We start from the raw sequence: 17,500 nt of genomic DNA on the forward strand, positions 1-17,500 counted from the left end.
AATAAAAGAAAAAAGAGATCGACGAGAGTCCGACCTTACGCGATTAATCAATTTAATTTAATTGAAAACTTGATTATCACAGGAATCGTTTTTCAAAAAGCACTATGTCGAATGAGTTTTTATTAATAATATATTTTTAGTTTACCGAGAAGTAGTCCGATTGGTTTTAATGTTAGACTTCGGGTGTTTGTTTCAAAATATTGCAAAAAATTAATAAATAAATAAATAAATAAATAAATAAATAAAAATGTCCAGAAACATTCGTTTGGACGATATCGACAAATTAATTTAATTGAAAACTATTATCGAGGATATTATTTTAAAAAGCACTATGTAGAATAACTTTTTATTAATTATATATTTTTACATCGCACAATATTTTGTATGGGTTGTCCGTTTGTTTTAAAATATCGATAGAGAAAGAAAAAAGAAGAATATCTAGGAAAATTCGATTTTTTAACGATATCAATGAATTAATATAATTAAAAACTATCATTACGCGTGGAATCGTTTTAATATTATATTATTAATATATTTCTATATACGAAAGAATAAATCTCAATTACATTTATTCTTTCTTCTCGAAGTGAAACGAAGATCATCAGATATAAGTTACTTTCTATCTTTCAAATACGATAAAAGATTATAAAACGAAACGTGAAAATTTTTGTTTCAGGAACGTACTTCATTTTGTACGACTTCATCGATTTCTTCGAGAAGGACCAAGCGAGCTTTTTAGACCGTGACAAATTCATTGGCATTATCGATACCATCTTCAAGAACATGTCGCAGATCGAACGTGACGCCATCAAATTTCAAGTAAGTGTCATCTCGATGATTATCGATATATGAAACTAATTTTATACTGTGATAAATACGATCGGAAAGGGACAGAGAAAAAAAGAATAAGAGAAAGAAAGAAAGAAAGAAAGAAAGAAAGAAAGAAAAACAAAGAAAGAGAGTACTTTAATTCGATACTTCTTTTTTCATTTTTTCTTTTTCATTTATTTTTTAATATATTTCAAATTCGAAGATCGTAAAAAATTCGAAATATTTGGCATGAAAAATGAGAAGGTAAATATATATATATATATATATATACAATTCTGATTTTACAAAGTAATTTTATACCTGCATTCCTACATACATAAAATTCTTCAATAAAATCAGAATTTGTTGTATATACAAGTATGTAAAAATGTTCTATAAAATTACAATTCTCATACATACATATATACATATATATATATATATGTATATATATTTATATATAATAAATAAAATTGTTAAGTAAAATCAAAATTCCCTTTCTTATTGCTAATCTCATATATCCAACTAGAATTCGTTTGTCCATTTGCAAGACAATCTCCTTCGTAAAGTCGAGTACCAACTTCAACTTGTCAGTAAACTTAGACCGGTGTTCTTCCTTCTGTACAGGAAATGCCGCGAGCAGATATTCCGCGAAGCGTTTCAAGTACTTACTTTAGTTTCCTTCGGTTACATACATTGTACCCTTGGCTCCATGAAACTCCTTCGGTTTTATATATTCTTCGGTAAAGAGAGGAAGAGAGAAAGGTACAAACGTGAATTTAAGATTTTAAGAGTTTAACCCCTAAAATCCATTTTCTTTTTACGTTCAACTTCTCTCTCTCTCTCTCTTTCTCTCTCTCTCTCTCTCTCTCTCTCTCTCTTTTATTTCGTGCTTTATCTACCTATCTATATATCTCTCTATCTCTCTCTTTCTTTTTCCTCTCTAATCGATTTTTACTTCGTTCCAAGAGCATGGAAAATTATTTTCGTCTTTATCCTTGAAAATTATTGATTTTCCATCATGAGTTCAATAGGCTCGTGAATATATATATATATATGTGTGTGTGTGTATGTATGTATGTATGTTGTATAATTGAAAGTTAACGTTATTAAAAATATATAATTATGTTCGTTATTACAAGTGTGTTATTAATTAAAAACTAACGATGAAGGCTTACGTATAATATATACATATATATATATGTAAATAGATATATATACATATAATGTATTTATTATTAATAATTACAAATCCTTCAAGCGATTAGATCGTCCTTCGAAACTCGTCTCATCTTATCTGATTTATATTTAATATTGAAGCGATATTCACATTTACCTGTAGTATGTAAGTCCGAGAGACTTCACGCAGGAATGAGCGACCTATGACAAAGCATCTTTTGACGTGATGTTCCACCGATCGGAAAGTAATTAGCGGCAACCTGTAAGGATGGCGAGAGCCTTTGAAGAGTGATATCGTTAAAGTATATAAAACGATATCGATCTAACGCCTTATCGCTTAGCCTATATATCTCTTTCTTCTTTTTTCTTTTTTTGAGAAAGAAAGACAGAAAGAGAGAGAGAGAGAGAGAGAGAGAGAGAGAGAGAGAGAGAGACAGAATAATATATAGTAAGTTTATAGTGTATTAAAAAAAAGTATTAAAAATTATTAAATAATATGTATGTGTGTGCACAATGAAAATGTATACCAAATAATTTTGCAAACGTTCAATGTTTCTGATGAAAAGAAAAAAGAAATATTTCTTACAAATTTGTGGGATTATTACAAAAAAATATATATATATATATATATATGATATTTTGGAGTAAGAACGATAACAATGATAAATAAAAGGGAGATATCGTCGAACACGATTTTAAAGTGTCCAATGAAATAGGATGCGAAAATAGAAAATAAAAATGTGTATCGTTTCGGTTTCTACTTTTTTCTTTTTTTTTCTTCTCTCTTTTTTTTTTTTTTTTTAATTTCGTTTTATCGTATCAGTCGCTCATTTTTCACTATACAGTGAAAAATAAACTAGCACGAAGGAAGAGAGAAGTGGATTTAGTATTTAAAAAAAAAAAAAAAAAAGAAAGAAAAGAAAAGAAAGAAAAAAAAAGAGAAAAAATCAAACGAAATAATACGAGCGTATGTTTCGTAAATTATTATTTCTTCCTTCTTATTTCTCTTTTCTCTCATTTATTTATTTATTTATTTATTTATTTATTTATTTATTTTTCTTTTTTCATGTTTGAAATTCTTCTTCTTCTCCTCCCCCATATTTTCTTTTTTTTTTTTTTTGCATTTTTTTTCAGCCCCCATAGCTTTAATTATTCTCCGTTCAATTTATAATCGCGGGACCACGCGAGAGCATGTTCAGTAGATATAAATTCTACTCGGATAATTGGATTTTCTGCATTGACGAGTAATCGAGCCTATTGTACGCTTGATTGCACAATGATGAGTGACATACGGTGACCTTACGACCTCGATTATCTCGATAAGGAGATACATTCGATGATACCTTATACAAATCGTATTCGTTATGTCCACGATTTATTATTGATTTATTTATTTTTGATTTATTTATTTATTTATTTATTTTATAATATAGATAATTACTTACTCGTATGATTATTATTTTTGATAGGTTCATTCGTACGATCTTTTTTATTTCAAAAACGAATTATTGTTTTTTCCTTTCTTTCTCTCTTTTTTTTCTTTTTTTCTTTCCAATTGATGTTGCAAAAAGATACACTATTGCAGTTCTCTTTTTGCACATGAAGCTTGGCACTCGTTAATCCTGCTACGTGTACTCTCTCTTTCTTTCTCGAATGTCGGACACGAAAGTGTTTTTTGGAAAAACAACTTCGACCAGTCAATAAAAAGAAGAATAGAAAAACGAAAAAAAAAAAGAAAAAAACGAAAACAAAAAAAAGTGTAAAAAAGAATAGCTCCAAAAACACAAAGCAAGAAAGAATAAAAGAAACAAAAAGGGAAACAATACGAACAGATTTATCAGCGAGTTTACATGTACAGATTTATCTACGATAAGTTTGACGACTAGTTTTAACGATCTAATATCATCGTGAGTTATTGTCTCATTTTAAATGTAATAATAAAATATGACACGTATTTGTACACGAAGTTACGTACGGGTACGTGTATTTAAACTGAATTGAATTTTCTTCTACAACGTTTTGAGACAACATCATTGGAAATTTTAATAAAACGATCATGTTGCTCCGTTCGGTTCGATATTGTTAACGACGGCAACGGAGATTAACGAGCTCGACGTTTATAAAAGTTCGAAAAAGGGGAGAAAAGAGAAAAAGAGAGAGAGAGAGAACTATATGTAGATCAGACTATGAACGAGTTTTTCGATACTCAGTGAAAATAATAACGAGAGAAAAGAAGAAGAAAAAAAGAATAAAGTGAAAAGATTAATAATTAGATATAAATATTTACGAAAGATCTTTGGCACCCATAACTGTTGTCGAATATTTCATCGTTTTCGTTAACTTAACAAGGAATCGATTCGTTTTCCTCTTTTTCGTTTTCTTCGTAAAGAATGACGATAAATAAATATTTAGATAGGTGCCATCAATCGAGAACACGATGTGGGACGCGTCCTCGAAACGTCCAAGTTTCAATTTATCCGGCCTATTCTCTTATAACTCGGTCAAGTCGATCTACATGGATACAATATAACAATTTTCTCGTTTCTTTATCAAACGAGAAACATAATCTTCAATGTTCAAAATTATTTTCTTCGTTAGATCGAACGAATCTTTTTGTTTCGCGCGAAAGAATTTTTTTCATTTTCTTTTCTTTTCTTTTTTTTTTTTTTTTTTTTTTTTTTTTTTTTTTTTTTTTTTATGACATTAACCTTTACTCTTTCAAAAAAGAAAAAATTCTGATAAATTAATGCCTAGTTACGTTTATCTTCGAATAAACTAATTTTTTAATGCGACGATAAAGAATATAAACAGTTTCGTTCATAAACATTATTTATCAAGAAAATTATCTAGCTGATAAGAATATGTGGAATAAACTTAGGTTTATCTAAGGATAAATTAATTTCTTGATATGACGATAAAGAGTATAAACAATTTCGTGGCATTGCTTATCAACGAAATTATCTAGCTGATAAAAAAATGTGCAATAAACTTATTATTATCTAAGGATAAATCAATTTCTCGATACGAGGATGAAGAGTAATAAAGAATTTCGTGGCATTGCTTATCAACGAAATTATCTAGCTGATAAAAAAATGTGCAATAAACTTGTCTTTATCTAAGGATACATCAATTTCTTGATACGATGACGAAGAAAAAAATTTTATTGCATTAGTTATTAAAAATTGTTATCTATTTCGTAAAACGTACAAGAAACTACGTTTATGTTTGTTTCTTTCTATATTTCACTTAAATATCTTCATTTATATTTCAACAGTAATATATAAAGACACTCGAATATTTAAATTCATCATTTTCTATTATTAAATAGTTTCTATGAACAAATCAATAAATACATACATACATACATACATATATATATATATATGTGTATATAGATCTATAGGATATAATAAATAAATAAATGTTCGTTCTACGTCTATCTATTTCCATGTCATTCTCCATTCATTTAATTCACACCTACCCGGATATTAATCACGACGGGTTTGTAGAGTAATCAGAAAAGAATAATAAAAAAAAAAAAAAAGAAAAAAAAGAAAAAAGAAAAAAGAATTAAAAAGCAAAAGGAAAAAGGAAAAAAGAAAAAAAAGGAAACGTAGGTCACTTTAATAAATGAAATTGCACACGGAGAAGAAGGTTAGCTATTTCTCATTTACTCTACTTTTACACTTTTGACGAACGAGCTCTTTGATTTGTTCCATTTTTTCTTTTCTTTTCCTTCCTTTTTTTTTCTTTTTTTCTTTGTTTTTTTTTTTACTTGACCTCGGTTATTCCCCTTCGTTGATGACATATATAAAGAATGAAAGAAAGAAAAAAAGATAGAAACAAACAAATAAGGAAAAAGAAAAAAGGAAAAAACAAGAAAAGAAAAAGAGAAAGAAAAAATAGAAAAAAACGAAAGAGAGAGAGAGAGAAGGACGACGTAGAAATTTCCTCTACAGGTGATACGGGAGCGTAGCTTCGACTACGTCCTCTTTCTACCCGTTCTACCCCTCGTTTCACGATAAAAGGGAGAACTCCGAAAATTGATTTCCGAGCAGGTGGTCGTATTTACATAGGAACCAGAGTCGCGAGCTTCGCACCAAACGGAAGTCGACTCGCAAAAGGTCTCATTCCTCTAACCTTCCCTTGACACACACCTACACACATACATATACACCACAAACATACACGATTCACCCACTCAACCACCCACACAACCTACACCCACACAAACACACACCTTATCCACACATCTATCCAAGCCAAGAGCAGACTATATATCTATTACGTATTTTCTCATGTAAAAGCACGAACTCTACCTTGCACGATTTACATTTCGTTCTATTCGATTTTTACCTAAGCTTTTGCCACGCGGAAATCGACTTACGCATTCGTTCGTACCAATACGACTTACAATTTCTAATTTTTTGTCTCTCTCTCTCTCTTTTTCCTTTTATTTTTCTTTTTCTATTTCTCCTTTCTTTTTCTTCCTCTTATCTCTTTTTATCTCTATCTATCTCTGTCTATATTTATCTGACAAGTTTACGGGCGACTACGTTCATTCGTTGCCGACTTTGGTACAGACTGTTGGAATTCCTTTGAGAAAAAGTTGACGTCTACTTTCCTATAGGTTACTACGTAGACTGACTACTACCTACCTACCTACCTACCTACCTACCTACCTAGCTATCTACCTACCTACCTATCTACCTACCTATCTATTCACTTTTACTACTGCTTTCCTTTTTTTTTCTTTTTTCTCTTTTCAATTCGAAAATTCATTTCATCCTTTTGACCTTACAACCACTTTGAGAATAATCTGACAAATCGATAGAATATATAAGGTGGGTGGGAGGTGGGTGGTATAGATAGGGAGAATCGGTAGGTACTATGAAAAGATATCTACTTCTCGTCTTTAGATATTCGAATTCAATAATTTCTCTTTTTTTTTTTTTTTCTGTACGTACATATCTCGACGATCAAATCGTAATATCTAATATGTAAATTATATGTACGATACGAATACGAACGATGTTGTTCATTCATTTATTTATTTCAAACTCATAATGATGTTATTAAAGGACAAGTAGGTGGTATCATTCGTTTCGATGAATGGATATATATATATAGGGAGAGAGAGAGAGAGAGAGAGAGAGAGAGAGAGGTATATAAAACGCGCTTGTATTTCCATATTCAAAAATAAAAAATAAAAGAAAGAAAGGAACAGAAAAGGAAAACAAAATATTGCATCTCTAAATTTCAAAATCGCCTATACCTTCGATCAATTTCACGATGATCGCTACGATTAAACGTAGATACTATTTTCTACTGTGCGTTCGAGTACACAACAGATCGAAACGAGAGTAGAACAAGCGGAGAGAAAAGAAATTAAAAGAAAAAAAAATATTTAAAAAAGAGAGAGAGAGAGAGAGAGAGAGAAATTTTACCGTGGGAAGGGTTAAACGAGCCCGTGAAATATCTCGCAAAGGCCTCGATACGTTCTCATTCTTTTTGCAGCGTTAGAGAACGCGATGAAAAAACAGGATGAAGATAGAAGAGAAAAGAGAAGAAAAAGAAAAAGGAAAAAAAAAATCAAAGAAAGGAAGGAAGGAAAGAAAGAAGGAAGAAGGAAAAGAAAGAAAAAGGGAAGAGAATAAAGACAAAAAAAAATATACAAAAAAAAAAAAAAGAAAAGATATAAAACAGAGCAAAATAAAAAAAAAAAAAATAACGAGCACGCTTCGTCACGCCTTTGCTCGCGCTTGCATAATTAAAAGGAAGAAGCGCGAGTTCGCGTTCGCGTTAAAGCTCGCAAAGCCGCAGGCTTCGTGGCGCATCGAAAAGAAGGACATTCTTTTTAACGTGAAATTCTCTGCATGAGAAAGAAAGAGAGAGAGAGAGAGAGAGAGAGAGAGAGAGAGAGAGAGACAAAGAGTGCTTCATCGCGTGAAATCGTCGTCGCATCGTCTAATCGCTCTGTGTACCTAACTTCTGCTACTCTTTTTCACAAACGATCGACCAAACGTGTGATCTATTGTTTCCTTAGAAATCCGAGAAATTAAAACGAGATTTCGAGTGATTTATAATCCCTTCTTCTGCAATTCTTCTCGAATTTAATTATTATCCAATGATTATGATTACATAAATTTATCGTATAATCGTTGCAATTACAATCGTCGTTTCTTTTAATAAAATAATTTATATATATATATATATATATATATATATATGTTTATAGGAAATTATTAAAAGTGATATTTATATTACATAATTATATATTATAACATTGTAATTTTTCTATAATATTTGTTATACTTTTGTTTATAGGCAATTTTTCTATAATATTTATTATACTTTTGTATTCGTTTATTCGGACAATGTTAGAATTATAATAATAATTATAATTGTTCTCTCGTCATTTTGTATTTCGCGTCGGTCGTGTACCAATCTATTCTCCATCTTTCTCTTTCTTTCCTTTCTTTATCTCTCACTCGTTCAAAGCCTCGTAGCCTGTTTTATAGAGAATATTTTCGAGTGGGTTAAGAGTACTCTAAACTTTCCCTTTTAAAGAAGAATTATACAAGATCTTATTTTTATTAAACATGAATAATTAAGAGTTTCGAAAAAGATTAAGGAGTAGACGGATTGAGTAAGGCTTTTCGTGTTATTAACTTATTCAGCGATTCTACGATGTAACGAGTATCGTTTCGATCATGTTATTTTATTTATTTAATATTACTTTTTTCATATCGTACATATATATTTATATATGTATATGCAGACTACGGGACAATTGTAGTATAGTTAAGAATTCGATTCAACCGTACGAACACTTGTTTTGTTTGTTTTCGAACTGATTGAGTTTTCCTATCTCGATCGCGCTATCACGGATACACATTTTACGAAAGACATAAATGACGTAAATGTCGTTTTCGCTTTTAGCTATGCTCGACGAATATTGATCCTCATGGGACGGACTGTGAATTTTAAAAAGCTTCAATGCTCGACGTTGCGAAAGAAGAAAAACTAAAATGAAAGAAAGAGATAGAGAGAGAAAGAGAAAGAGAGAGAGAGAGAGAGAGAAAAGAAAAAGTAAAAGAAACGAACGAAGAGAAAAAGAAAGAGAAAGATATAGACAAAAAGAAAGAGAGAGAGAGAGAGAGAGAGAGAGAGAAAGAAATAAAGCCGTGTACGCGACAAAGTCGTTTTTTCAAATTTCCCACAGCAGATTTAAGGGTCTCGCACTTATCGAGATGTTCCGTGTAACCACGTAGCTTGATTTAACGTCTCGATAACCGAGTACCATTAATATCCACTAACACATTGAGACCCCTTCTACATACTCGTGTATGCACACACACACAGACAGACACGCCATGCACACACGTACACAGACCTATACACATTTTCGCACACATTTATGGATCCATGCTTTCGACTCGGTTACGGTCGAGTAAAGGACGAGATAAACTTTTTCCTTCGCGAACTGACGATAATAATTTAGCGTTATTCGAAAATGATGGTGACAAAGTTACGTAGAAGAGAATCGAACGATATCGGCTCTTATCGACTATACTAACTATATATAACTATACTCTCGTACATTTGTCCCTTACGCCCTTTCGAACGTTCGTTCTTTTTTTTTTCTTTCTTTTTTTTTTTTTTTTATTTCTCTAATCGTTACTCGAATCACTCGACAACGTTCGATCCTTTAATAAATGCTCGTTCAAATAAATTTAAAGAGAGAGAGAGAGAGAGAGAGAGAGAGAGAGAGAGAGAGAGAGAGAAAGAGAGACACGGGGTATATATTTATTATTTTGTTAAAATTTACTGAATCCCTTGAAATTATTAATTTTTCGATATCAATGACACTTATCAAATCGTTGACATTAAATCGTATCTATATTTCAAAAGAATTATTTATTTCGGAATAAAATAAATTAATTTTCATTGGTTTTAAATCGGAATGACGATATTACGAATTCTTGGTTGACAAGATTAAAATTACAAATTTCATATATCGTGGATACATAAACATACATACATACATACATACATACATACATACATATATATATATGTACTACAGTATATCCTCGGTACATGTATTTGATTTTGTCAGTAACATAATAAAGACCGTCGAAAAAATTTATCATTAATTTGTAATGTTTTCAATATCGATTAATACGGAATTTCATTCGAAGCTACGAAAATAATATTTGATAGACGTTCTTTTTCCTTTTTCTTTTTTTCTTTTTTCGAAATTTCATGAAAATTATGTAAATTATATAATAATAAATTATATAAAATTATATAGCAATGAAAATAATAATATAAATAATATAAAAAATAATATAAAAATATACGTGTGTATACATGTATACAAGAATCTTTCATGTTTCTTGAGCGAAAAAAAAAAAAAGAAAAAAGAAAACTTTAAGAATGCAGTTTATTTTCGTTAACTCACGATATTGCCTCTCGAATATTTTCATCATGTTCGTCGTCCGATCAAGTTTTAAGAACCTGGAAAGTAAGAGAGCGAATTCTGAATTTCTCCGTGAAAAGCAATTTCACCGACACCAGGAGTCCCTTGTACGGTAGGAACAATTTTTCCGGGAGCATAAAGTCTTTCTGGTACGAGAGAAAGAGAAAGAGAAAGAGAGAAAGAAAAGAAAAGAGAGAGAGAGAGAGAGAGAGAGAGAGAGACCCCATAACCCGTCTAACCGAGTAACCACAACGTCGCTTGATATGAACGTGTAAAAGGGCTAACGGGCAGTCGTGTTGCGAATGTAAAAAGAGAGGAAAAGAAAAATAAAAAAATAAAATAAAACGAAAAAGGAATAACGTGGTGGCCTTTCTCTCCTTTCTTTTTTATAAAAAAAAAAAAAAATGTTCTGGGTGTTGATCTCTCTATATGTTTTTTTGTTCTTCTTCTTTTTTTTTCTTCTAAAATGTCCAAATTGAAAAATTTATTATATATATTATTATATATCGACGATCTTTTCCTTTTTTTCTCAATAGTTGAAATCATTTATCAATCGTTGTTAATTACAGTCGGATTTATTAATTAATGTAAAGTTTGTGAGAAGAAAAAAGAAAAGCAATTATCTTCATAATTTTCCTTCGATTATTATCGAAGAAAAATTAGTTAAAAGTCGATCGTAAATTCGTAAATCCTTGTCAAATCGCGAAAAATCTGAATGTTCGAACGTAAAGAAAGAAAGAACGCAAGAAAGCAAGAAAGAAAGAAAGAAAGAAAGAAAGAAAGAAAATGTCAATAATCCAAGCAAAAATCGAAAATGTTTATTCCGATAGACGTTTACGATGACATACGGAGTTGTTCGAATTGAAAATGACTGGTGAATCGCAATAGAGGTAATATGAAAAATGCCGAAGGGACGAATCAGCGTGACGACACGCGTTACGCATGGGTGAACTCGAAAAACGAAAATTACATCGACTCGGAGAAAATGTGTCAAAGAACTCACTTATATGATATTTCCGACTGGTTCGACTTTCAAATATATGATACGTAAAATAGTAGTTATATTTTTGAAGTAAACCGATGGATTTTATATTACACATATTTCTGCTAAAGTTCACTACATATATTATATATACATACACACACACACACACACACGATTAAATTCAAAGACGATGTGCGGACGTATTGGTTACGGTTTTTCTCATCTTCTTATGAATTTCCGTCGAAGAATACTGGCGAACAAGTCGACGTAAAAATTCCAATAATAGCTGTTAGCGATCGTCCAAAAGAAAATAGCTAGGGGTGGAAATCGAGCTCTTGATAGTAACCCAGTATTAGTAGATACACAATGAAAGGAGGTCTCTCTAGATGTCCAATTTAGAGCAAACCGATTCTATTCTGGTAATATCGCGTCATTCGAATTACCGGATTAACGTTATATACATTTTATACCGAAAATTAAATCTCTCTTGGCCCAGTTTTCACGATACTTCGACGCCGAGATAAGCCATTTGTCGAACGTCAAATGTAAGATTAAATGTAATCTGAGAGGTATCCATTACATGTAAAATTTATTACAAGTATGACGATCGATCAAAAAGAAGCGAGAAAGAGAGAGAGAGAGAGAGAGAAAGAAAGAGAGAGAGAGGCAAACAAGACAAACAAATTTTACTTCAACTAATGTACAAATATTATCGACTTGAAAAGAGAAAGAAAAAAAAAAAAAGAAGATACAAAAAGAAATAGGATGTAAAGTATAAAAGGAACGATAGACATCTTGAAGAAAAATAAGATGATACTTGTCTCTACACTGTTTCTTCTTTTCCCCCCTTCTTTTTATTTTTTTTATCCTCGTCCTCCTTCTTTTTATCGTAGAAAGTATTTAAACTTTCTCAGAACGAGATATAAAGGAAACGATTAATTTGCGCGCGCTTGCTATTCTCCTAACCATGAACGAAAGAAGGATTTAACGAAAAACAAGGAAAGACCGGGAAAGAAGATTGTATACGGTCTACTTCGAATGCACCTAGAGCTCAGCCATAGTAGATTATCCAAGGATTAGAATGAACGATTCATCACTGCCAAGTATTTCGAGAGCCTTGAATAAAACCAATAGGTATCTTCTCTCTTTCTATCTATCTATTTATCTATCTATGTATCTATTTATCTATCTCTCTCTCTCTCTCTCTCTCTCTCTCTCTTCTTTCCTCTTCCATGCGTTCATTACCTTTTCCATTTCACTGCGTTAACCAGAGGGTTAAAGTATCATCGTTTATGGTTCACCAATCTGACCTTCCTACCCTTTGGGATCAGACACGCCGTCAAATCTCTCTTCCTTCTCTCTCTCTCTCTCTCTCTCTCTCTCTCTCTCTCTCTATCTATCTATCTATCTATCTATCTTCTTTCAATGCGTTTGTTGATAAGACCCGGAAAATTTCTCTTCGGATCGGATGCATGGTTCTCTCGATAACGGTCATCGATTCGATCGATTGATAGATTGATCGATCGATCGTTCGAAAAAAAATTGACTTTCCTATACGAGATAGGATCCACCTTTATACGTATATTCTACTCGACATCGTCTAAACAGGTATTATATATACATATATACATACATACATACATATAAGCACACAGTTTAATAAAGAATCTTTTTTGGCTTCGAGGATGATGAGCCGTTGTCTGAGGAGAGACGAAAGTGAGAAAAGGAAAGGAAAGAAAAAAAAAAGAATAAGAAAAATAGAAGAAGAACTAAAAAAAAGGAAAAAAGAAAACCATATCCTTCTGTTTTATCATTCTTAGCAAAGTGAAGGCGTGACGTCAACGTTGAACACAGCTATTATATTGCATCTCTCTCTCTCTCTCTCTCTCTCTCTCTCTCTCTTTGTGTGTATATATACATATGTATACACACATATAAGTACATATGCTACAAGCTCGTAAAAAAAGAAATAAAAAGATACCAAGTTTTAGAAATTTAGAAGGACTAACAGAACGACTTGAAAAACATTCACATTGTTCAACCTCTGTTGGGGTTACATGTTCAACCATAAATCGAGATCTTTGTCCTTGGAAGTTAAAGGATACGTATGTTACCAGAGGAAGAAACTATCTCCTTATTCTCTCTTTCTCTCTCTTTTTCTTTTTTTATTTTTCTATCTTTTTCTTTTCTGAACTATTTTTCCAAGACGGAAGATAGAGGCGGGTTCCCCGAACTAAATTGCAAAGTCGTCGACGAAGAATGGACGAATCTCACGAACGTTGGAAACAATACCATCCGTAGAAAACTTCTGTTTAATAATACCTCCCACTCTATTCTTCTTAGATTCGTCTATTCCACTCGACTCGTATGCAATCAGGTTTCTTATTTAAAATATCGCGGAAAGGAAAAGAAAATTTTTCGTTGGTGAATCAAATGATACAACAACAGTTTGACCCACTTTCAGGATATAATCCTTTTTTCGATCGTCCTTTCTTTCCTTCTCTCTCTCTCTCTCTCTCTCTCTCTCTCTCTCTCTCTCTCTCTCTCTCTTTCACTAGAAGAAAAAAAAAAGAAAGAGAATGACGTGGTATTAAGTACAAAACATTATTGCTTTTTCATTTTTACTCGAAAAAAATAAAGGACACTGTACTTTGCAATGCAAAACTTCTCGAAATATCGAATCCTTTCAAGTAAAGAGGATTCGCCGATCCTCGACTTAATGATATTAGATAAGGGAATTTAAAATAAATAGGCCATTACTCTTTCGAAGAATCAATTTTTAAGACGATTCTCGATAGGAATAGAAATAAGGACTCGAGCAATGGGAACATTCAATTTCTTTTCGTATTCGTATAAGGGGGGAGGGTGGGAGATGAGGGAAGGAAGAATAGAAAAGAGAAAGGAAAAAAAAGAAAGAAAAAAGAAGAGAAGGAGGAAGGAGCAAAAAAATAAATAAAAAAAAAATAAAATAAAATAAAATAAAATAAAGAGAGAAGAAGAAAAAGAGATTCGCGGTAAGATTAAAATGAGGCTTCCATTTGAAAAGTCCCATTAATGAATGCGATTCTTTATCAACTAATGATAAAGCAGTGCTGGCTTTATCTTTCCTCGTGTATCGCCCTTTTCTTTCTAAGCATAGAATTTTCGATGCAATTCCCTTTTCTTCCCTCCATTCCTCGTCCCAAATTCAAGGTAAAGTAGGACGAACTATCTTTAGCGACCTCGTGTACATACAATATATATATATATATATATATATATATATATATATATATATTTGTGTGCGCGTGTACATGTATATGTACATGTATATAGAACGAGTAAACTGTAAGTATTAGCGTGCAAGGTTGGAACGCGACATCGTCGACGATTTACCGGTCGTAATTAATCCAGTAATTAATTCACCGCTGATCGAGGCGTCTTCGGACTACTCCTTGGCAAATTGATAGATAAGACTGATAATGGCGATAACGTATTCGAGATATAACGAAGAGGAAAGCCTGGAAATGGCTTGATTAACGATAGTACAATTTTCTAGCTTCGTGCTATTCGTCGTTAACGATGAATAAGTGAGAGTAAAATACGGAGAAAGAGAGAAAGAGAGAAAGAATAAGATAGAAAGAGAGAGTAATAATAAGAATAAAAGAGAAGGAGAAAGAGAGAGAGAGAGAGAAACAGAGAAAGTGGCTCCTTCTTATTGGAAAGTAAATTGTTATTGCGACGAAAGCTCCGTCTAACTTTATTAACGTGCCAAAGTAAATTGCAGTTGAAGTAAAGCGATGGAGAAACGTTACGAGTAAGAGTCGTTACGATATCGATTGGCCACGTTCTGTAAACATCGTTAATTTTAACGACCCTTGAACCTAGAAAAAAAAAGGAGAGCGAGAGACAAAGGGAAAAAGAGAGAGAAAGAGAAATAAGAAGAATGGATAGGGAATAGCTAGCAAGTTTCTGCATGATGATATTTCGATCGATAATACCCGATGGAATTCGATGGATAGTGGATGGATATGCATGGAGTTTGACATTCATTTTTACGAGTCGCAAGGGATCACCTCGTAACATTGTAATTACTTCTCAAACGAACGACATTCTTCTTAGATCGTTTCAAACTGTATGCATAAGTTCACGCTTAAATATCGATCTCGTTTACATGGAACGTGATAAAGTCGGACGATTATTCGCGTGAATTTTTATTGAAACATATTTAAACATTTTCTGTAGCTTTTCTTTCCCCCTTCTCTTTCTTTCTTTGTTTTTCTTTTCTTCTCTTTTTTTCTTTTTTTGAATAATCAGAGAAATTTTTCATGAGATAAAATGTATTGTGAGCGAGTCGAAAGATTCTAGAGTTGGTTTTTGCTTTTTCAAACAAATCGATCGATCAACCCCTTTGGAAAACTTTTTAGACTAATTACATTTTTTTTTAATTCTACAACTCTATGATTAACCGCAATACGTGAGCGTGAAAAGTCGCGGAATAGAGTAATTGATTTTTTTAAATTGCCGAGAAAGTTTGAATGTCACTAAGAACTTTTGGGTCATTCTGTGTATATATATATATATACACGTATATATGTATATATAATAATCGTGTCATGTACTATGACGTGCATAGGTTCAACAAGGATAGACATAAAAATATGTTCTTCCTCGAGATAAGTTACTACATGAAAGAGCAAGTGATAAAGGACAAGAGAGTAAATGCACGTATGAATATATATAAGAAACAGATATGTGTGTGTGTGTGTGTGTGTGTACAGAGAGGGAGAGAGAAAGAGAGAGAGAAAGAGAGAGGAGAAATATATAAGAATTCCAAAGAAATAGAGAAAAAAGAGAATATGTACTTTGGGTGGAAACTATGTAGAATATATTATAGGTATATATGGAAATCTGTCGCGCTATTAGATATCTCTGTCTACCTCTCACTACTTTAAACTTCCTTCTCTATTCTTTTCAAACGTCTTTCCATATGTATGACCAGATGCTAGCAACCCTAACCTTTTCTTCGAGCATTTCATATAACAAATCCTTCGTAAATTTACCACGTGTACTGGGTGTTTTATAAAAAAAAATATCTCCTTTTTTCTTTTCTTTTCTCTACTTCGTTTTCATTTTCTTCTCTTTTTTTTTTTTTTTAATTCAGAGATAACGAAAAAGAAGACGGCGAAAGGGAGTTACTCGTTTTGTCATTAATGCATCCAAATATTGATCGTTCTATTTAAAAAATGAAATAAAGTAACAAAAGTAAAAGAAATATTTTAATAACTAAAAAAATGATACGACTTTTGTTGGCCATTTTCATTCCATTTGCAAAATACTTTAATTATTGCAGGATACACGTTTTCGTTTATATCTTCCAAATGTAATATATTAAAATATTATATATAACATTTAGATGTTTCATTCGACTTGGCTCACCCTATATATACGTGCATATATACAGGAATACAATTTTCATACGCTATAAGTTTTCGACCGAATGCTTCTGTAGAAAATCGAAAAGAAAATGGAGATTCGTAAATCCTTTTTAGAAGGTAGACGAGGTTTATTGGAGGAGCTCGTCGTCGGAGTATTACCTAGTTGGATAGTTTCAGTAAGATTTTCGGCTTCTGCTTGCGGAAATAATCTTGTATTTCGAAGCCATATAAAATCATAGTTTGAAACTCACTTTAATTGCCAAGCTAGAGAATCTTTCACGATAAGACGTTAAAGTAGGTAAAAAGTTTTTTCAAAGTCCTTTACCATCGAGAGAGTGTGCATTCGTCGTCACGAAAGAAAATCGAAGATCTTTCGCGAAAGGAGTTGTAGCTTTTTTTTCTATTTCTTTTTCTTTTTTTTCTTTTTAGTTTCCTTTCGTTCTTTCCTTTTTTCTTTTTTCTTTTTGTTTCTTTTTTTTTTCTTTTTCTTTTTTTCCTTTTAACGATCGATAAGCCATCTAAAGTTTAATTACATGAGAATTGGCTGGAGAAAAAAGAAACAAAAAAAAAAAAAAGAAAAAGAAAGAAAGAAAGAAAAAAGAAGGAAAAGAAAAGAAAAATTAT

At 31.8% G+C, this 17,500-nt stretch overlaps 1 protein-coding gene across 1 annotated transcript in view; it reads left to right on the forward strand.

The window, feature by feature from the left end:
• The window catches only part of LOC122630624 (acetylcholinesterase-like), a 140,559-nt gene that overhangs the window by 90,960 nt on the left and 32,099 nt on the right, over positions 1 to 17,500 (forward strand). The window contains exon 2 of the mRNA XM_043815339.1: positions 677 to 819. Coding sequence (XP_043671274.1) covers positions 677 to 819 — 143 coding nt within the window. The remainder of the gene's footprint in view (positions 1 to 676; positions 820 to 17,500) is intronic.

The sequence above is a fragment of the Vespula pensylvanica genome, chromosome 7, assembly GCF_014466175.1.
Source record: "Vespula pensylvanica isolate Volc-1 chromosome 7, ASM1446617v1, whole genome shotgun sequence".
In the NCBI taxonomy this organism is placed as follows: domain Eukaryota; kingdom Metazoa; phylum Arthropoda; class Insecta; order Hymenoptera; family Vespidae; genus Vespula; species Vespula pensylvanica.